Below are 22,993 nucleotides of genomic sequence, written 5' to 3'. Positions count from 1 at the left end.
GTTCATGCTGCAGTGTGCACCCTCTTAAGAGAAGCATATTGGAGAGGCATGGTATTGTATATACATGCTGAAAATACACCTTGTACAAGTCATCTGGCTTTGGATGCTTCCCTAATCTATTTGCAACATCAGTGCTGTGGTTGTTGAAAGGGATATTATCAAACTGGGAGAAAGGCAAGTATCAACTAAGTAGGAGAAAATAAAAGTAGATTGCATCTCTATATGTATGTTGTTATCAGTTTGAACTCCCATTTTCCCCAATATCAGAATAAAAAAAAAGCAGTGAATGGACAGAGTAGGATTATGTGGGATGCTGGAAAGCTAATCTCATGTGACTTTTTATTTTATTTTTAGATTTTACTTTTACTTTTATATTTTAGAGCAGGTTTAGATTCACAGCAAAATTGAGTGAAAGGTACAGAGAGTGTTTATATTCCCTCTGGTCCCCACACAAGCACAGAGTCCCCCACTGCCAACATCTGCATCAGAGTAGTGCATTTGTTATAATGGCTGGATTTTCACCAAATGTCCATAGTTAACATTAGGGTTCCTTCTTGGTGTTGTACATTCTATGGGTTTGGACAAATGTAAAGTGACTTACTATATTTTATCTTAACACTTGGGATCAGCCATTAAATTAATGATGAACTGGTAAAAAGGCAATCCTTTCTTTTCTTTTCTTTTTTTCAAGAAATAACCTGGTTTTTTCACATATTTAATCTCCTCTTCTTATAAGACCACTCTGTGATATTTACATTATTGCTACAAGAAGAAATTCTTGACTGATAGTCACCTTTCCAGTAGAAACAAAGGAGATGAATCATACTGCTTCTGAAAGAGGCCCTTAATGTTTTTGAAAGGACAACCGTTAACTCCAATAGAAACTGACTATGTCAATGCAACCATTTTAATGGCCAACTACTGAAACCTCAATTGACTGGATATTGTGGCAATCTAATTAGGCACTAAGATGATGGAAACAATGTGCTATGTACCTGGTCTGGTGGTTCTGGATATGTAGACGTGGCCTGTGTTCCCAGTCTATGAATTACAAATACACCAGACTCAGCGTATGATACATGATTGGTGAGCATGACCTTTTTCAAACAGGTGAGCAATATGCATACAGGATTATTTTTCCATTTATACAAAGCAAGCTCTAGAATCCCTTGAAACAGACCAGGGTTCCTCAACTTCTGCACTATTGACATTTTGAGCCAAATACAATATTTTTTAATGGGGGTGGGTGGGTGAGGCTATCCTGTGTAAGCTGTTTAGAGGCATCCTTGGCCTTTATCCACTAGGTGCCAATAGCCCTTCCCTAAGATGTGACAACCAAAACCATTATTAACTGTCCCCTGGGAGGGGGGCAAAATCATCCCCAGTCGAAAGCCACTGAAATAGATAAATCCAGCAGTAATGAATGCAAACCTTTGAATACAGTCTCTATATCTGTCTAATAATCTACCATTTTTGGTATTCTTCCATTTTTTAAAAAATTCTGGTTGACAAAACTTCCAAGATGTTTCAGTCTATCTTCAATTCCTTTCTTTAATTCTTGATGGTTTCTCTTTCAATAACAGGTGGTGAAGACCAAAAATAAAAGGAACAGAAGGAAGGATGCAATGACAATGAGGAGTAACGGGCAATTTGACTCAAAGTGATCTGGATTGTTGCATACAAGAGATCAGAGTCTGGAATCCTCAATCCTTGGATCCAAAGAGTTCATTCCACTAAAGCTGAATCTACATCATAATAGCGCAAGTTAACAAGTGAAACATTCAGCCAGTCAACTGTTTTGTTTACAGGGAACCAAACACTCTATGGGCTTGATGCTCCTTCCACACAATTTATTCCTGGATTTGAAAAAATAAAATACAAATAAATATCAATTTAAAATGTAAAAGTTTACATTGAAGTCATTGTAGTATGAAGTAATCTGTCTGAAATGATGCTGTGTGTTTTTACATGGAAGATTTTTTTTGGGGGGGAGTAACTAAAGTTATACAACTAGGAGGTTATTTTGATAAAGTTAGGGTTAAAACATTGTTGGCAATTTTCTTCTTCCTGGCTGTTCTTTTTGTTGTTGTTTGTGTTGTGCTTTTGGTTAACTCTCAAAATTGTTGAGATGCCATCAATGAGGCAAGTCACACAAAATAACTAAATTGCTAATGCTAATACTGATTAAGTCATCATGCAGCTCACATAGATATATAACTGGCCAAGGTGAAGACCAGAAACCTAAAGGCAGAATATGAAATTTGAAAAAAAACACTTTTGTAACTTTTATTTCTATTGATTGGATCATCTTTAGAAAATCTAATTGGAAGACTACAGAAAATATAGTAAAACAAAGGGGAAATGAAAATAATTAATTAAATCATGAATAATATAATCTTACATTTATTTGGGGTACCATATAAAAACTATCCACATGGACAAGATTATTTAAAGCCACTGTTTGGGTATTAGTTCCCGACATGACATTCTTATGGCCTAGTATTAGAGAAATGTGAGAATGACCCAGGCACAACCACTACATTCTTGTTTCAGATTCTGCTGATCTCACCTGGCCTCTGTTTAAGTTACCCACTACATGTCAGTCACAAAGACTACTATACTTCTATTGATGGAATTTTGAAGTTAAAATTTTTTAGGGAGACTTGACAATTGAGGAATTTGGAATACATGGTTTCAATAAATGTTTTCTAATTGTTTATTTTTTCTTCTTCTCTCCATTGGATCATAGGATGGTTATAAACAGCCTTATGAGCTGAATGGCTTTCAGGAAGCATTGAGGGGAAGGTCTTACTTCCTTGGGACTGACCCAGAGGTCACTGGTGCTACAGGAGTATATTAATTCTATTCAGAATTCAAAATGAAAAAGCAGCAGCATCTTCCTGCTGACAAAGGCCAGAAGTTCATGTTTTACAAGTTAACATTTTATATGCAGGTCAGGCAGATTCAAGATGAAATAGAATGTTCTTTCAACTCCCCATTTTCTTATCTCAAAATTTGTCTGGCCTCAGTAAACTTTCTCCAACTGTAATGACAATTATTTAACTTGATGAAACCTCAATTAAAAAAAAAAAAATAGCCCTGACCGGTTTGGCTCAGTGGATAGAGCATCGACCGGCGGACTCAAGGGTTCAAGATTTGATTTCAGTCAAGGGCATGTACCTTGGTGTGGACACATACCAAATAGGGAGTGTGTAGCTGATCGATGTTTCTCTCTCATCAATGTTTCTAACTCTTTATCCCTCTCCCTTCCTCTCTGTAAAAAAAATCAATAAAATATATTAAAAAAATAACTTTGGCTTCTCAAACATGTTTATCTATTAGGGAGACTATTCTATTAAAATAAGAGGCTAGTTTGAGAGAAAACCAGATTAGTGAAACCATTTCCCATAAAGGATCATAACTGAACTATATCCTTATAGGCTTTTGTACCACGAGAAAGGCAAAGGACACAGTGATCAAGGGTGAAGTGCCCCCTTTTCATGGCTGTCTCTGGTTTAGTGAAAGTCCTCTATAATTTGTCCTTACACAGTGCAGAACAGTACAAAAACAGTGCCAGAGCAAGAAAAATAACGATATGATCTCATTGGGCTTTTGTTTTCTTTTGATGTTAGGAAAAGCAAAGATAAAATATAAGTATTTATAATATTGCAACCCTCCGCGTAAAACCATAAGAAAAGAGCAATATATGCTTAGCACTCTGAGGTTGTTTCTACACTCTTTTTTTTGTTTGTTTGTTTTATTTCTTTACTGCTCTGTGGCATAATGTCTATTTCTTTATGTGTAAGTCTCCATGTTAGCTTGTAACCGTAGCCTTTCATCCACTTATAAAGACACGTGGGAATAACAACAAAGGTTATTCTTCTTCTTGTGCAGAAACTGATAAAATTGCAGATTCGAAAGCCCTTCTCCAAGAGACTGAGAAAATGTAGAGCATCCTTACATCCACATTCCCACCGTGTGGCTTTTGTGGTCTCATTGCTCCTACATTGGCAGGGCTCATGAGGTGAGAGTTTCTCAGACTGGAGCGTAGGCACAAGAGAGCGTCCCTTTTGAGCTCCTTAATTGCACATCCCTAATAAGACTATAAAGTGCAATGGCAGAGATTTTAAAACTAGCTCTTTGACTCCTCTTCTTCTCCCCAAGTTCCCCTTGACCACCTGGTTCCTTTGTCCCAAAAATGTTTTACCTCGTTGCGCCTATGTTCTTGTAATGACACATGAGAAGGTGCTTGAAGGTCTTCTTGAAGGTGGCATTGCAAAGTGCATAGCAGGCGGGGTTGATGGTGCTATTGATGTAGCAAAGCCAGTAACCAATGGTCCACACTGTGCTGGGGATGCAGGGTGCACAGAAGGTGTTGATAAGCACCATGACGTTGTAGGGGGCCCACGTGATGATGAAAGCCAGCAGAATCGCTAAGATTGTCCTGGTCACTTTCTTTTCCCGGGAAGGAGGGGGCTTCTTTTTGGCAGGCTGCTTCGTCATCTTCACAATCTTGCGAGCTACCATGCTTTGTTTTTCATCTCCATTCTGACCTGAAGAACCAACTAGCTCCACTGTGGTATTGGTCGGGGCACACGAGTCCCCTTTCTGGGTCTTGGTGACGATTTTGATACACGTTTGCTTCGAGTTCTCATCTTTGGAATAGCCCAGGGAAGTAGAAACGGTGTTTTCATCCTGGGTTATTTCATCATCTCTCAAGTTAGAGGCGACAGCACTGACAGAGGTGGAATCATTGGAGCTTTCTTTCTCCTCCGCCTGGACACAGTTTTCAGTCACGGCATCTCGGGGGGCTTTGCCATTCTGCATTTTGTTGTGTTCCAGGCCGTCATCACTGCCAGGTGTGTTGTTGTTGTTTGGCTTCACTCTCCGTCCTTGGACCAGACTTGGAGACACTGGATCTTGGTTGGCCGCAGGCTCCTTCTTGTCCTTCTTTATCCTGCTCTTACTGGCTCGGGATATGTGCCAGTAGAGCACAGCCATGATGATCACCGGCAAGTAGAAGGCTGCAATGGCAGTGCCAAAGGTGACAGCAGCATTGGAGAAGAACTGAATGTAGCATTCCCCATCCTGCACAGTTCTCACCCCTACAATGAACTGCCAGAAGAGGATCGCCGGAGCCCAGAGGATGAAGGAGAGGACCCAGGCAGCTGCAATCATCATGCCTGCCATTTTCGTGGTCCGCTTGACAGGGTAGGTGAGCGGCTTTGTGACACAGAAGTACCTGTCAAAGCTGATGATGAGCAGATTCATCACGGAGGCATTGCTGACCACATAGTCCAGAGCTAGCCACAGGTCACACACCACAGGTCCCAAAGGCCAGTAGCCAATCACAGTGTAGAGGGTGTACAAGTTCATGGAGAAAACGCCAATGATGAGGTCAGCACAGGCCAAGCTGAACAGAAAGTAATTGTTGACGGTCTGGAGGTGGCGGTTGACTTTGATGGAGACCATGACCAGTATGTTCCCAATAATGGTCACCAAACTGAGGGATCCAGCCACGAGAACAATAAACACAACTTCAAATGTCTTATAAGGACTGGCCAGAGCCAGGCCATTGTTAGAGGAGTTTGTTGAGTTGTTCATTTTGTGTTCTCTAATCAGTAGCCAAGTAGCCAAATAAACATCTAAACCTGTAAGGAAATAGAAAAAAAATTAATAAATATAAACATTATTTTAATATTGTTTTTTGAACCACATTTAACAAAATTCTTCTTTTTCCTACTTGTTTATTGTACCTTCCAGCCCCAAATAAAAGGATGATTCAAAAGATACTTTCAGGCTGGAGGTGTATTTAAAGTCTGATAATGTTTTGAATGTGATCATATCTAGATAAGAATATGTCTGTCATCTATCTATCTATCAATCATCTATCATCTATATCTCTATCATCAATAAAGTAAACTGAGCATAATGTTCATGAACTGAACTAAATAAACCAAAATTTATAGAAAACTTCACAAAGCATCAAGAAGTTTCTGGTATGGACAAAAGATATAAACCAACGAGAGGACAAAATTATGGAAGAAAGCATAAAACTTATGATATTGAGTTGTGGCTTTTATAGTCAATAACTGCTTTATACCTGGTAGCTCTATGACTATTTATAAAACTAATGATGATAATAAAGATAATATAATAACACCTTATTAGCCAATACCCTTTACCCAATGAGTATTATTTTCTTGACTTCTGTTTTACACTTGCAGTCAGTATCACATATTAGCATTTCTAATATTCTACATATTGCAAAAGAAGTTATTTATTAAAATACTAGAGGCCTGATGCACGAAATTCATGCAAGAGTAGGCTTTCCTTTCCCTGGCTGCCGACACCAGCCTCCCTCAGGCTGCCGGCAGACACCTGGGAACCGGCTTTATCTGGAAAGTTGTCCAGTCTAATTAACATATTATGCATTTATTATTATAGATATATTGATACTATTGTATCAATTTTTGAGTGTTTTATTTTTCAAGTTACTCTCAGTATGTTGTCCTAGCTATTTCAAATGTATTGCTCCTAATTCCATAGTGAGCAAATCATGGCATTCTTTTCTTAAATGTTTTTCTAGTAAATGGCATGAAGATTGCTTTAAACTGCTTGAAATGGTATTGAAATGAAATTTTCACAACATGTCATGAACTTGCATATGAATGTCCCTATTGTAAATGCCCAAGAGTGAGAGCACTGGATCAGGGCTGGGTATAAGCTTTCTTCTGAGGGCCCCTATATTGTTCCCCTGGATGGTGGCCACAGATCCTACCCTGATCAGGTCAATCCTATTTCTCAATAACCTTCAAACAATTGTTATGCATCTTCCTAATGTTTGCCTACCCGAGGGAAGTAAAAAGTATAGCTTTTGGTTTTAATTTGTATTTTTCTGATTACTAGAGAGGCAGGTTCCTTTTAAGGGCTGTGGAATTCTTACTCTGGTAGATCATAGTAAATGTTAACATACTTAGTTGTTATCAGGTCCTCTAAATTTTTGGTTATAATATTTACTTGTTTCTATTAACGCTATCTGTAAAAATGAAAAACATTTCACTTAGAAGCAAGCACAGTGTTAGAAGGATGACATTTCTTTCCCCTCATGTGATACACAAGCTATGTGAAGTCTGTTCTAGGAAAAAAGTTTCCTTTTGTCAACCTCTTGTCAAGCTCTTGCCACCTCTGCTGTTTACATTTCTATAAAAGTTTTACTTCTGGTGCAGGCCTTATTAAAACAATAATAGTTATATCATTTATGAAATAACATAGTCACAACAGACTAAACAATGAAGATGACCTTCAGAAGACTTAACATTTTACTATGGCAAGTATATAATAGTTGGTTTGGTATTTTATGATGTTAGTTTATGACTAAGTCCTGAAAGTACTATAGAAACTTATGATAAAAAAAATCCCTGCCCTTAGCTTTCACTACTTGAATTCCTGTATTTATTCTTACAAAGTTGTGGGTGGTAATATCTATTCTAAATGACTAGCTGGGTGAATCTGATCATGTCACTTAACTTCCATGAACTTTAATTTTATTTCTTTTTCAAGCAGGGATAATAATAATGATTTTTCTTCTAGAGGTAAGGATCAAAGTGATATAATGTCTCTGAACCATGATCTATAAATGTTAAGCATTTAATATGTGTTTTTAATGTCCATAGTTGTTAAAAATGTACAAGTTAATTACCTTTTTAACAGTAAAAAAAAATTTGTAAGTGTGTGTGTTTATGAAATAGATTCAGTTTAGGGTGTAGTGATAGAGGCAATAGTAAATTATCATTACCAATGATATTAAATTATCAGTAATTTTGAATTGTAAATGACAATAATATTGATAATAATGAACATATACTGCGCATGGTTACTCTTCACAGAAACTCCTGAGGTGATTTGTGTTATTATTATATTTTTTTTTTACAAGCATCAAATTAAAAATAAAATAATTATGTTATCTGAGATTCAAAACCTCTGTGCCTAACTCCAGATACTGCTATATTTAATGCTTGTCTGAGGGACAATCTTACCCAGCAGCAAATGTGTGCCCCAAGTATCCCCCCCTCTGACTTGCCATGATTAAGCCCTCTGCCCCAATTTCCAGTTGGCTCTTTGGTTTAGGCAACACAGGATCTTTGTGTCTAGGCTAAAATTGTGACTTTGGGCAGAAATATTCACAAGAAGACACAGGGTTAGTAAGTAGTGTTCTGCACATTAAAATATATGACATTTAATATAAACATTTTCTTAAAAGTAATCATCATAAAAATATGTCACCTTGTAAATTGATATATAACCTCTAATAAAAATAATCAAATCAATCATATAAACATTCTAAACATTTACGGTAACATATTATGAAGTTATAGAGAGAATCCTAATTAAAATGATTTTAAAAATTTGGATATGTATTTAAATACATAGTGGAAATTAAATTAAAAAATGCAAATTTTATCCATACTCTGCCCAAGTTATGCAGGATACCTGATGCATAATGATCACTTCATAGATGTACCCACAATGTAATATGCTAATAAAAATTTATCAATATATGAATAACTTAAGTGATAGAATTTTTTGCACTTTAGTACATTGAGTTCTCACAACAACCCTGAAAAAAGTATCTTTTTCAGTTTTACAGATAACAATCCTATCTAATAAAAGAGTAATATGCAAATTGACTATACCTCTGCTACACCACAAGCCACAACCACCAGCCAATCAGGATCAAGTACACAAATTAACCCAACCAAGATGGCTGCAGCCACAGAGTGAACAGGAGGCTTGGGTTTCCCTGGCAATAGAGGAAGTCAAGCTTCCTGCACAGCCTGGCCAGCTCAGGCCTTCGTTCAAGGATACAAAATTTCAATTATATAAGATAAATAAATCCCAGATACTGGGGCCTCCACTTGGGTTGCTGGGTGGCGTGGTCGGCCTGCAAACCACCACAGACCCCTCTCCCAGGCAGCCCCTCACCCCAAGGGAACTCCCACCCTGATCCAGGACACCCTTCTGGCCCCCACCCATGCACCAGGCCTCTATCTATCCTACATAATAAAAGAGTAATATGCAAATTAACCATCACTCCAATACACAAATGGTTGCCCCCATGTGATCAAAGATGGTTGCCTCCCCCAAGTGAACACAAGATGGCCAGCAGGGTAGGGCAGTTGGGAGGGACCAGGCCTGCAAGAAAAGGCAGTTGGGGGTGATCAAGCCTGCAGGGGAGGGCAGTTAGGGGTGACCAGGCTGGCAGAGGAGGGAAGTTAGGGACAAACAGGCTGGCAAGGGAGCAGTTAGGCATCAATCAGGCTGGCAGGAGAGTGGTTAGGGGGTGATCAGACTGGCAGGCAGAAGCGGTTATGGGCAATCAGGCAGGCAGGCAGGCAGGAAAGCAATTGGGAGCCAGCAGTCCTAGATTGTGAGAGGGATCCCAGATAAGAAAGGGTGCAGACTGGGTTGAGGGACACCCTTTCTCTTCCTCCTCCATGCACCAGGCCTATAGTAATCAAATAACTGGCAAGCACCTGGTAATACCTGATTCTTAGGGCTACAATCCTTCCATTTTACCAGACCTGATTCCTTGTTTTTAAAGTTTTTTGAAGAATAAGAAAAGTTGGGAAAAAAGGAATTCATGATTGATAACAATTGGAATCCAGAGAGAGAGAATATATGTGATTGTATAACAAAATTTCAGAACAAGAAATCAATAGAAATTCCCATGAGGTTGAATTTATGATTATTTATGTTTATTTAGCTTTTGTTTTTAAAATGTAATCTTGGTGTATATACTTTATACAGTGTTCTAATTTCTGCTGCTACTCGAATACATTACCAAAACCAGCAAGGTGTTTTGGGTGTTTTCTGTCTCTCTTTCTGACATTGATCTCTGAAAAGCAGCCTACTTGTTGGTCAGACACTAGAGATAAAAATTATCAGCCTCACCAGTGTTGCCTGAAATTCTAACTGATAGAATAAATAAGGGCCTTAAGAGCTTTTTAAACTGTATGTTTAAGGGCTGAAAAGCACACTCTGTCCTGAGGTAAATAAAAGTTTACTTCAACAATATTATGCCTAGATATCTAGCTTTCAATAGAAAATGCCACTCTTAGAAAAACCATGAAAAAAAGGCGGTAAAGTAAAAGTTGACTGCCATTGGAAGTGAGACTATACTTACTGAGGAACTAGGTGTGATAGTCTAGGAGTCTTACCCATCATCTCTTGTCTGCCCGAAAAGTGAGCTGTGATAATTTTATATGGCATAATCACCAAGTAAGCAGCAAATGAAGTTTATTTATTTTTAATTTTATACAATGGAAGGGATAACCACTGAGGTATGTAGTCTATATTCTGTTTTAGATCTCCTAAACTTTCAGATAATTCCACAAATTTATAAACAGCTTTGGTGTTGGTATTTAATAGGCTTTGAAGTTGTTCTTACATCAATAATCAGTCATTCCTGCCATCAATGATGTTGGAGAGAAGGAGGAAGAAAAGAGACTTGAGAAGAGACATTTTAAGGAAGTCTTGGGGAGCCAAGTCCCCTTCTCTGAAGGAAGGTTCCATCACCCAGTTGTGATATTGATGCAGTAGAAGGTAACACAGTTTGCTTATATTAGGATGACACATACGAGTGACTTTCAATTTTACTTAAAAATAACATAGAGTTCTGTCCTGGGGCTCACGACACCTTGCAGCTCTGATAGCTGACATTAGTGATAGTCCACGATGATATTTTGACATCAGGCAGAAATGAAGTAAATTTACACTTGAAAAAAATCAGGTTTTCCTTCGAGCCAAGCAACACATTATGAGCTACTGAACATATTGAGAGATTTTCCATGAGCACCTGAATCTCAGTCAAAGAGCAGTGGTGTGGGTGGGCATCGTGGCCACAGGGAGCAGTAGAGATACTGCTAGGAAATCAGAGCTTTTTCTGTTACTTTCTTCATTCTAAGACATCCTTCCTATTTTTGTATGCCGTCCAGGGCTGAGGAGGATGGAAGCAAAGGAGGAATGGATGACCACATAAAACAGAGCACATTCTTGTCCACAAGGAGCTGGTAATCTAAGGGAGACCCATGTTGCTGAGGAAATTCCCAGGTTCCCAACACAACTCTGGACTAATCCATGGAACAAGTCTGGTCAAAATGGGGTGAAGTAAATATAGAAGCCTTCTTAAATATAATGTCTCTTTTTATTTTCTCCTTCTCTCAACATTTGCTTGTGTGCAACAGATTTGTGAATATATATATAATTTTTAAATTCTGTTTTCAAGGTTTTGTACTAAAGTTTTTTTCTCTGGAGAGTGCCATAGACTGATGGTAAGCATCTACTCTAGTGCATGGAGCCTGACAACCTGTAGGTTCAAAAACACAGAATGAGACTTAGCCATTGACTCACCTCCACTGAGTGTTTAATTATATCTAAAACGATGTGGTGGAAGTATTCTGGAAGCAATAAGCAGTTTTCCTCACTCAGGAAATTGCAGCACAATCACAGGCTGTACCAGATATGCACTGTGTAAAGTATTTGAGCGAAGAAAGCCACAATAAAAACCCATCACATTTATCAAGCTGTATATGTAAGGCTTATGCACTTTCCTTTTCTAAAAAAGGAAAAATGTAAAAGTAAATGATAAATAAGAGTGGAAGTCACTGAAGTAGCAATTTGCTCCCCATGTTAGTACTAATACAAGAGAATTTGTGCATTTTTCAATGTGAAAACCTTAACGAATTCCCTTTTTCATTGTAAACATATTCACAGCATTGGTTTCCTATCAAACATAAGATTATTCTTCATGACACTAGACAAACTTCCACTCCATGTTTGCCAAACTATCTTTTTCATTTTTCAAAACACATCCTAAAAACTACTTACTTTAGGAAAAAAGGGAAAGAGACCAAAGAATGATTTAACTAGTATAATAGTCGTGTCCTTGTGTCCTTCTCTGTGGCCCATTTTATTTTATTTTATTTTATTTTATTATTTTATTTTATTTTTTTAAATATATTTTACTGATTTCTTACAGAGAGGAAGGGAGAAGGATAGAGAGTTAGAAACATCGATGAGAGAGAATCATTGACCAGCTGCCTCCTGCACACCATCCACTGGGGATGTGCCCGCAACCAAGGTACATGCCCTTGACCGGAATAGAACCTGGGACCTTTCAGTCCACAGACCGATGCTCTATCCACCGAGCCAAACTGGTTTCGGCTCTGTGGCCCATTTTAGTTACTTTTGCACACAATAGATCTCCTGCACAAAAGAAAAAAGAGGTCTGGGGAATTATAAACAAAGCACTATCTGCAAAAAAAAACCCCGTTCTTTTGATGTTTAAAAATGAAATTCATTCGATTAAGCATTATAGGACCCTTCCTTTTCAGTATCAGGGATCTGACAGATCTCCAATATTAATGGTGCTCATATCTAGTCAATGATGCTGGCTAACTAGGGCAATCTGGCCAAAGGGAGTGGCAGGAGAGCAAGCCGCCCTCTGTCTACAGCTTGTTACATCCTCGCAGGGAAGAGGCATGAAAAGGAAGGGGAAGCCATCCTTGGAGAGCTGCTGAAACTTATGTGTGATTTGGCAGCTGTATTTGAGTTGATGTCTGTGTCCTTACTGTCTTGAGAAGTTGGAAATTTGTATAGTCGGCTTTTTAAATTTTGTTTTGTTTCTTCCTCAAGTCGGCAGGCTGCTGGTTTAATAACTCTAAATTAGTTAATTCATTGCTTTGAATTAAACATGTGAATCAAATTATCAAATTTGCAGAGGGATTGAGGCTTGTTATGACTCTGATAAAAAATAAATTCTAGAATAAAAACCCTAGTTCGGGAAGAGCTGAGCAATTCCAAACAATGCATCCCTTTAGGATCCTTTTCAATGGTGCAGGTGCCTTCCTTTGGATGCTGAGACAGAGCACAAGGCCATGTGGAACTTTGAGGAGTAGATCCAGGACAGTTTTGAAAAGAGGAATGAAAATCATTTTAGGCCCAAAGATAAGCTAAAAAGAGTAAGTTAATATTTTTTTCCTCTGAAGAATAGACTGAAGTACTTCAGAATATACAGGATCAGAAGTTGTGAAATGATTAGAAGGTGCACATTAAAATGAAATTCCTTTTTCCGAGTATAAAGAAAATATACATTTTGGCTGAAACCGGTTTGGCTCAATGGATAGAGCGTTGGCCTGTGGACTGAAAAGTCCCAGGTTTGATTTCAGTCTAGGGCATGTACATTGGTTGTGGGCATATCCCCGGTGGGGGGTATGCAGGAGGCAGCTGGTCAATGTTTCTCTCTCAATGATGTTTCTAACTCTCTATCCCTCTCCCTTCCTCTCTGTAAAAACATCAATAAAATATATATTTAAAAAATTAAAAAAAGAAAATACACATTTAGATAACACATCTATAACAGTTAAGTGAAGAAAACAAAACTTAGTTGTACTTAAGAATTTATATTTATTTTAAGTATGTCTACTGAAAGTTGCATGGCTTATGGAGAGAAAGGAAAAAAATGAATCAATGCATCTGTTGCTCTTCATAAAAATACACAGATGAAAAGTATAGGCATGTGAATTGTGTTTATAGACATAATATTCTTGGTTATCACTCCTTAAAATTAATGCACCCATAAGTATAAGTGCAATAGACACCATCATTCTTCTGGTAACAATTCCTAGAATGTAGGAATAGAGTACTAAGAAAGGAATTCACCTCTATAAGGCTTAATCTTGGGTCCTTTGATTTTTCAATGACAGAAATGACACAGGCCTCATATACTTATGATTCATGCCAGATTCAATGAGGATATAAAAATAAAATAGTAATGGAGTGTAGAGAGTAATAGGCAGCAACTATTTTTATTGTTTCCAATCGAAAGACAAAATGATTGTTTCCTCAGTGTCTGATTGCAGCCTATTTCTAGAACTGAGCAAAATGACCACAGTGTAAGCCCACTAAAACTTGAAAAATGAGAGCCTGGATAAGATTAAAGTCTTTACCAAGTGATCTAATGGCAATTGAGATGATGGAACATAAAAAGCTGCATCAACTCAGCAAAGATTTTTGTATCTAAAGCACTAATTTAGAGTTAAAATAAAGCAAGTTTGTTGGAGAGAATGATGAACTTTAGGGGTAAATTTGGAAAGTAAGTTCTCTTACCTGCTGAAAATATAATGACTTTCTTGATGATAACTACAGGGAAATCACAATGTAATTTAGTATATGTAATATATACCATCAAATGCCACCCTAACCTCTTTTTCTCCATTTCCCTCCCTTTTCCTATTCCAACACCATTGATTCAAACCTATTTAAATACTCTATATCTTCCTCACCTTCAAACTCTCCAAACATTTTGAAAAATCAGATCTGTCATTGAGATGGAACTAGAATTACAACCCCTGATCTCAATCTTTCCTCATGAGGGAGGTTCCACATTGATTGAGCCCAATATAAAAGCTAGGACAAAAATGACACTTCTCTTCTTGAGTTTTATCATGTGAATATCCCCAATACAGTTCAAATACTCGACCATGCCATCTAGTACAAAATAGCTAAACTTTGAGCAGTTCACGTAATAGATATATGTAAATGTAATGTCTTTACTTAAATAATGCATGATAAGGGAAGATATTCACACAGATAAACTGTGAATGGATTAGGACTTGAGCACAAATCTGTTAAGCAGGATGTGTTTTCCTTCAAACACAGTTGTATCATCAGCGAAGCAGTTTTAGTTTATAGTATCTACTGTGACAAAAATATACATACTGGTAGTAGCTAGTTCTCTAAGAGAACTTACTAGGGTAGGATTATACGAGTAATTATATAATTACTCAGTGTACAAAACAATGAAAAATGAAAAGAAAACTAAGTGAATTTGCCTTGGATTCCTTCAACTAACCATCAGTGTGTGCAATATGTGCCAAGCCTGCTGGCTCAGGAAGAAGGAATGATAACACACTGAAGAAGAGAATAAAGAATGTCTCTGCCCTTATGAAGGTAGCAGTCTAAGGAAAATTTCTCATGAAATGTAATTTCCTCTTAAAGGGAAGAGAGCAATAAAGACCCAGTAGGCTTGATATTTTCTGTAAGACATATTATTATAGCATGACTGGCCTCCTTCTTCCATAAGGATGGTCTAGCTCTACTTTCTGTAACCTTTACACACAGAGTAGAGGCCCAGTACATGGATTTGTGCACCAGTGGGGTCCCTCAGCCTGGTACCCTCTCATAATCTGGGATCCCTCAGGGAATGTCAGGCTGCTGGTTTCGGCCTGATTCCTGTACTCCCCCCTCCCTGTTTCCCTCTGGGATTCATCAGTCTGTTCCATGTTTTCATGCCTGTGTGTTGAGCATCTGCCCCCTGGTGGTCAGTGCATGTCATAGCTACCAGTCCAATGGTTGAACAGTTGAAAGGTTGCTTAGGTAGGCTTTTTTTATATATAGATAATAGGGATGGGTCTCTGGATGTAATAGATAAAATTTTGTAGTTAAACTTGAGACTCGAACCTATCCTTGCTAGCTACTGGTTGTGTGAAATTAAAATTTTTGACCCACTTTCTACACATAAAAAATTGAGGAGAATAAAATTTATCATTTGGTGTTTTTTTGTTTTGTTTTTAATATACACAATATACAAGGCTCCTAGTAGATGCTCATTGAGTAGTCATTATTATTAACTTCATTATCATTTTTAAATGGTTTTAACCAACAAATAGCACATTAAAAATAAAAAATAAAAAAGAAGAGGGAATGAAATATGCATTCTGTATTCCTCCCAAGAAAATGAGGAAATAATTTGAAGCACCTTTTACCGTATTTTCCGGCATTTAAGATGATTTTTGAAACGAAAAAAGCCTGCTCAGATTGGCTAGAGTCAGGGGCGGTCTATTAAAAAAAGATCTGGTATTGCCTTGGAAGTGGGGGGTAGTCTTATACAGGGAATATAGGCCTAAACCTGTTTTAACTGTAAAATTAGGGGGGGTCGTCTTATACGCCGGAAAATACGGTATCTTGTTTGGGTCTATTCTATGTTATTTTTATTATTTGCTTCCATTCATCTTAAGGATTTGGAAAAATCTCATGATTGTTCTATGATATTCTGATTCTTAAGCTGAGATGGTAAGAAATGTCAATCTACACTTTAAAAAAACTTGAATCTGAAAATTAGTAACTAATGTTCTTCTTAACCAAAAGGTCAGAAGTTTACAGACAAGTAAACTTCTCAATTAAAATTCTTACTGGACATCCAAGAAAGATAATTTAGCAAATCTATAATTACATGTTAGCTGAGACTTAATATTAACAAATACAAAAACAGCAAAATCCCATTCCATGTCAAACTGTGAATGCTCAGAGCAACGTGGCCACATAGTCTATGAATATGCATGCAATTAATGTGGTTTACTTTTACCAAATCACTTTAAGTGAAGTTTTTTTAAAAAAAACCCTATTTTTAAATTTCATCTTAGCACTTTGCTCATTGAAAGTAAATATTTTAAAACAACAACAAAAAATACAGAGTATTTTTCATGCCAAATTTGTCACTGATTTCTTGAGTGAGTTATTTTAGGCTTTTTCTTGCTTAACTATGCTTATTTCTCTTGAATTTTCCAATCTCTTATCTTCTCCCCATTTATTCACTGTCTTCTTCCCCCATCCTATTTTCAGTGAGTGTAACGTGTAGGAGACAACATAGATTGTCTAAGGAATGACCACAGAAGCCCAATTTCTCAATCTCTAATGTCATGGACTCTTTTGCCAAGACTGGTTAGATGGAACTTTACTTTATGATATGATTATTACAAAATATTTGCCTGGCAATACCATTCCATAGACAGCAGGCATTGCCTCATCATCTGAGAATCTCGGGGTCATGACCTGGCTGGAGCCGACCTCCAACAGCACCTACTGTATTGATAGTCCTTCGGGGATCAGATTGCCCACCACAGCCTGTGCTATGAGCCAGTTCTTATCCTAAGCCTGGCTATGAGGTCTGTTCATCTCTCAATCACTGTTCACTCTGGTTTATGGGTAGCTATCGGGATGTGAACACTTAGCCAAAGTATTCCAAGGACAGACTCATTTGTAGGCCGCCTCTGAGTCTCTGTTCTTGATAAAACATCCTCAGCTCTGTGTCTGCATTTAGGAATGTAACTTGGGAGCTGCCTGCTTCTGGCTCTTCCCTTGTTTGGTTGCTTTCAAAGCTTTCTATAAAGCTGGAAGGTGACAGCTTGACTCGCTTTGCTCCATGTTTTCTTTTTCTTTTTGGTAGTGTTATTAAAATAACAAATGATGTTATGAACAAAGTAGTAAGTCACAGTGGTGCAGTCCTAAGGAGAACACAGCTAGAGTCCAGAAATACCAAAATCAGGCCTGGTGAGGGCAGGGATGTTGAAGTGGGCTGGGAGGGTTTTTTTAATGTTTTGCACAATGCCCACTACATCCTCAAATTTCCAAACTGTGACTTACAAATAAAGATTGGGAGCCACTCAACTAAAGTTTCATTTCTGTTTAGCTATAAATCCAAGTTTTATAACCCAACCTATAGATAGCTCTTTTATCCATGGTATGATCTACACATTCCTTCTCATACAAAAACAAACCTAGAGATGGCTAAAAAGACCCAGTGGATTTACAGAAGCCAAAAGGTATTTCCACATATTAAGGTTTAATGAATTAGACACTTATTAATTACTTTCAATAAAATGGACATTTTCTAATATAAAAGCCAGTAAATAAGAAATCATGAAATGAGTTTTATACATGCTCAGAGATGGGATGGATAGACAGTCTTTTATTTTGTAACTTGAAGCTAAAACAAAATAGGAAAAGAAAGATAATTTAAAGGAAAAGTAGGTTATGGAAAGCCTTTAAAATATGTGACTACATTTATAAAAAAATAAAAACTGCTTAAGTTGAGGAGAAAACCTGATGAGTGACCTAAATATTCAAGAGCAATAAATAGCATTGGTGAGATACATGCTTAAGGAAGCAGAAAAAAATGATATCTGAAGAACACAAGGGTGCAAATGGCTGCAGAGTTAATGTTGCAAATGGAAGGGAAGGGGTTAAGGATGAGAGTAGATTCAATTAGTTTTGGAGAGTGCAAGGAACAGGTGTTTAGGAAACCTCCTATAGGTTATCTATTGAGTCTGAGGGAGGCAGGATATGACAAAGGACTCCAGGAATAATGGAGATTAAGAACTCCATGTCAGAGACTGTAATAAACTATCAACAACTTCAAATTAGTGGGCATTGAGTCATCTCATAGACTGGAATCTTTAACTGGATTTCAATTTCAAATCAACCATCCTCATTGCCTGAATCACGGTCTCTGGCTGGATTCAGTCCAGGCTTGACCCAATCTTCCAACTGTGAGTTTTTTGTTTGTTTGTTTGTTTGTTTGTTAAATATATTTTATTGGTTTTTTACAGAGGAAGGGAGAGAGATAATTAGAAACATCGATGAGAGAGAAACATTGACCAGCTGCCTCCTACATACCCCCTACTGGAGTTGTGCCCGCAACCAAGATACATGCCCTTGACCGGAATCAAACCTGGGACCCTTCAGTTCCCAGGCCAATGCTCTATCCACTGAGCCAAACCAGTTTCGACTTAACCATGAGTTGTTTTAAGTTGTCCCTTTGACAACCCCAAACCCCTGGGTTCATAAACTCACTCCAAATTTTTAGTAAGCTTCTAAGTTCTCCAAGAGTAAGTTTTACCAGCATAGTAAAAACACGTGCTCAGCAGATCCATTTCAAGAATTAAATAAAATATACTCACAAAAGGATTTAAACCAAGAATTCCTGTTCACACTTTTCAGCGTTTATTCATGAACATAAGTAAAAGCATAAAATTGTCTCCAGCTAGAGTGAGAGGAGTGGAAAGGGAATTACTTTCACAGTTTGTAAAGTTGTTGAAGGTACAATAGCTCTGTTTGAACTGTTGTTTGACTACGTTCTGTTACTTAGAAAGTACATTCTTTGAATTTCTTAAGCTCACAGCAATCACATAGATTTTCTCTACTTATTCCATACGACAACAAAAAAAGCCTTACATTCAAATAATAACCACTCTTTACTCTTCACAAGTTTATAATACATTTGGTAATAATTGTTTCCTGTTTACTAACATTAATCAGAAATGAATCCCAAGTGGCCAGACAGTGGCAGTGTACATATTGGGAAGGGGGTTTGTGCTCTGTTTACATATCCTGTTTCACAGAACAAGTAGCATTAGACTATAAATACTGGTATCCAGAGCAAACATGTGTCATGTATGACTTCTGATTAACTACTGATACATTTTTGAAGGATGAGAAATCATAAAGGACCTTATGAATGATTACTCAAACGCTTTGCATTTCCAGATTATATGATGAGAAACAAATGAATGGGAAAAGGGAGGATTGTGAACCTCAAATAATGTTCATGGGACAATTTAATGACTAAATTAAACAAACCTACCGTGTGAAATAAGTTCAGCCTCCAAATTATCAATTTATCTAAGTGAGGGGTTCGAGTTCAAATTAGGATTTGACACTGAGTGATCTGGGCAGCTGAACGATTCGCGCCGACCTCCTACTTTAATATAAGCTTTTAGCAGCTGGTGGCTGGTCCTATTGTTTTTTCCTCCTGAGCTACTGTGTGTGTGTTTTCTCTTTAAATGTAGGAACTTAGGGGTGCTATCTGGAAAAGGCTTTTATTTTTAATTTGTTTCATGCCCAAAACAACATGTTCTATTTCCCGGTTTCTTCCTCGGGATTTCTGGTGTCTGAACAGCAGACACATCCCCACTGCACCCATTCAATTTCCCAAGCAGACGTGTTCGTATTGAAACCACCATGTTGGTCTGAAGTCCTGCAAAGACAGGGTCGCTGAGGTTAACTTATCTGCATTCCCAGCCAGGAGAGGCTTTGGCCTCCTGAGTTCGATTACTGTCCTCCAGCAGGGAGACTCGAATGTCTCTTTCAGCTTTCAGCTCTAAACGAGGCTGGGATTCTATTCTAATTCTGTTTCTCTTAGGATCCATAGAATGCCCATTGGAAGGTTGAGATGGCCTCGCTGACTTCTGCCTGACTTCATTGTTTTCCCAACTGCTCCTTCTCTTTTGAGAGCATACTATCTGGGCTTTGTGTCAGCTGGCTTTCTCCGTCCCTATCCCGTGCTGCTCACCCCCAATATCCTGGTCTGTCTCAGCTTCCCTCTGTGACTCTTCATCCATGCAAGCTTGAAAATTGGATTCAAATTGCTATCTTCATCTCCATTTTCACTCGCAATCTTGAAAACATACAGGCATGAACTAATTCCCTCAATCTAGCTCCGTACCTACCTACCAACTCATTAAGAAGCGGCTTTAGCGCTAAAGCAAGAGCTCACATAATAGAGAAGGAAAACAATTTACTTGCAAGTTCATTTGGGCATTTTCTCCAATGAGAGAGCAAAGACCTGTCCTTGGGATAAGGGCGTTTTCTCGCCCAGTCTCATCTCTCTGGCTGTCTGATTCCTCAATTAACTGAAACTTCTGTGCTGGTGATTTCATCCTGGATTTATTTAGTGGACAGGCTAGAAATAGTCATCCGGTGGTTGTATAGCATCACTTTAATTGCTGCTTGAGTATTCCTGTAAGAACGGCTCTCTGGAGAGGGTGTTTTGGAGATGTATGACAATTTGCAAAGGGTAAGGAAGGGTATTTTGATGCTTTCCGTTGGAGGCCCAGAATCTAAAACAAAATTACAAAAGCAGACACAAATAAATCAGCTCTTGTATTAAGCTCTGTGTAACAGAGCAGAATTCAGTGCCTGAAATTGCTGCCTAAAGTCTCAGTTAAACACAGTGTTTTTTAAAAACTATTATTTAAAAACCTCATGAGATTCACTTATGATATAGTTTGCTCTGCTTACAAAGTTTTCTCTGCCTGTGGACATCAGAAAACTAAAATGATCTGGGAATTTTCTTTCTGGTTTTCAAATGAGAGCATTAGAAAAAGTAAACCTACCCCCCAAGAAAAAGATTTTGAAGAATCATTCCTACCTGACCAACACAACAAGAACTATTATCCTCTTTCATTGGCCATTCAACAGATAATTCTCTTTTAGTTACCTTCAGTACATAAAGTAATGAACAATATTGACTTGTTCCCTATTGTCAAAACCCTTACAATATAGTTGGAGATACCTGTGAACTTCTATTGGCATTGAAATTTTGTTGCATATCTTCCTACATACATATGCGAGCATACAATAAATACATTCATCTATCTATGCATGCAAACTTTAAAGGTTTTAGATCTGATGGTAGACATCAATCCATTGTCTCCCAGGGGCCAGACAAAGGATTGGACAGGTAAGTGAAGCAGGTTGGATGTGAGTGAACAGGTGTGCAAGCTGCAGGGCTGGTAGGTCTTGGACAGGTGCTACTACATTACCTGGCTCCAACTGTGGTGGGAATGTGGACACAGAGTTGTCAGACATGCAGAATTGTAAAGATGCACTGGAAATCCTGTTTTTGTATGTATTTCCCTCAATTTTTAAATGTTGGCTCAATATCATAAAATACTGAAAAGTGATCAAAACACATCTGTCTATGGACAGATTTGGCCTGTAGACCTCCACTTTTATGACCTTTGGGATTTACTGTCTTAAAACATTTTCAAATAAAGATAAACATGGACATTTTTCTATGACATTAGATAATCTTCTAATGCATCATTTTAACAGGTACTTTAGATTTAGTTTTGTGGCCATGTTATAATTTAATTAAACAATCCTGATTTGTGACACAGGTCACTTCCAATTTTTCACTCTAACAAGCAATGGTGCAATGAACATCCTTACATATGTGAAACTATAACTTATATGGACTGTGTTTTAGGATAATGTCTAAATAAATTTAATACTTATTTTTTCCAAATAGTATATAAAACAATTTACACTTTCTCCACAAATTTGAAAATCTAAATCTATCATCTACTAAATATTTCCACAAACATTTGGGGGTTTTACATTCTATTTCCTGGTTTTATCCGTTTTATCCTTGTACCAGTAATATTGTTTTCCCTATTGTAATTTTATAATATTTTCAGAGCCTCTAATTATGCACTTCCCCATTTATTAGTGTACTGTTTTCAATTATCTTTAATATATTTCATCCTATTTTAATATAAACATCAGACTTTTGTGAATCCCTTTATTCATATGGAATTTTTCTTGAATCATTATAAATTAACTTGGGAAAAAATGAACAATTGCTTAGTAGTAAGTCTTCCCCTACAGAAATGTTTTCTACTCACTTAAGTGTTTTCTTCTGTCCCTCTATGATGCCTTGTAGTTTTCTTCATATATATATATATATATATAAAATATGAAATTTTTATAGACCTGTGTTTATGTGTATATATTTCTATATAGTTTGCTAAGATTGACCTGACTTATTTCTAGTTGCCCAGAGACTATAATCTGTCACTATATTTATAATTGTGTTGTATACATATGTCCATACTTCATATGAACTAAAGAGGATATGTTAATAAAATAAAACTATTAATCTGAATTTGGCCACCTCTAATAGTACATAATGTATATAGGATGTATTCATATATGAAAGCTATTATTTAGCATCTGGCCACTTTTCCTGTACAAATCATTGATATTTTAGTTAAAGATTATGCTTATTAATTTATTCTAAATTATGCCCTGAATTTATCCTGTGTAGAACTGAGAGTTTTCCAAAATGATAAAATCAGCTTATAAGTCTGCAAAGTGCCTCTTCCCAATTAAAAGAATTATTTCGCTCTATAAATTAGCTGAGATAATACAGGATCTGGTCCCACTCATAAGTTAGATTTTATCACATAATTTAAGATACTTATAAATAAAAAAGTCATATCCAAAATATTTAATGTATTTCTTTAATCACATAAACTTAATAAAATAACTTAATAATGATGGCAAATATTTGAATAAAGACAATAAAGTT

At 37.2% G+C, this 22,993-nt stretch overlaps 1 protein-coding gene across 3 annotated transcripts in view; it reads right to left on the bottom strand.

Annotated features, from left to right (window-relative positions):
* Nucleotides 1-374: 374 nt before the first annotated feature.
* The window catches only part of CHRM2 (cholinergic receptor muscarinic 2), a 138,529-nt gene continuing 115,910 nt past the window's right edge, over nt 375-22,993 (bottom strand). The window contains exons 1-4 of one of the 3 annotated variants that reach the window (XM_036427928.1): nt 13,168-13,172; nt 12,096-12,102; nt 4,208-5,651; nt 375-1,856 (exon numbers count right to left, since the gene is read on the bottom strand). In XM_036427928.1, the coding sequence (XP_036283821.1) occupies nt 1,790-1,856; nt 4,208-5,604 (1,464 nt within the window). In that variant the 5' untranslated portion in view covers nt 5,605-5,651; nt 12,096-12,102; nt 13,168-13,172 and the 3' untranslated portion in view covers nt 375-1,789. Of the gene's footprint in view, nt 5,652-12,095; nt 12,103-13,167; nt 13,173-22,993 lie in introns of those variants that run through there. The other 2 variants (XM_045577116.1, XM_045577121.1) reach the window with 2 other exon arrangements.

The sequence above is a fragment of the Pipistrellus kuhlii genome, unplaced genomic scaffold (genome assembly GCF_014108245.1).
Source record: "Pipistrellus kuhlii isolate mPipKuh1 unplaced genomic scaffold, mPipKuh1.p scaffold_m20_p_10, whole genome shotgun sequence".
Classification (NCBI taxonomy): Eukaryota; Metazoa; Chordata; class Mammalia; order Chiroptera; family Vespertilionidae; genus Pipistrellus; species Pipistrellus kuhlii.
Note: the sequence above shows the minus strand (reverse complement) of the source record. Positions and strands in the feature narration are given on the sequence as shown.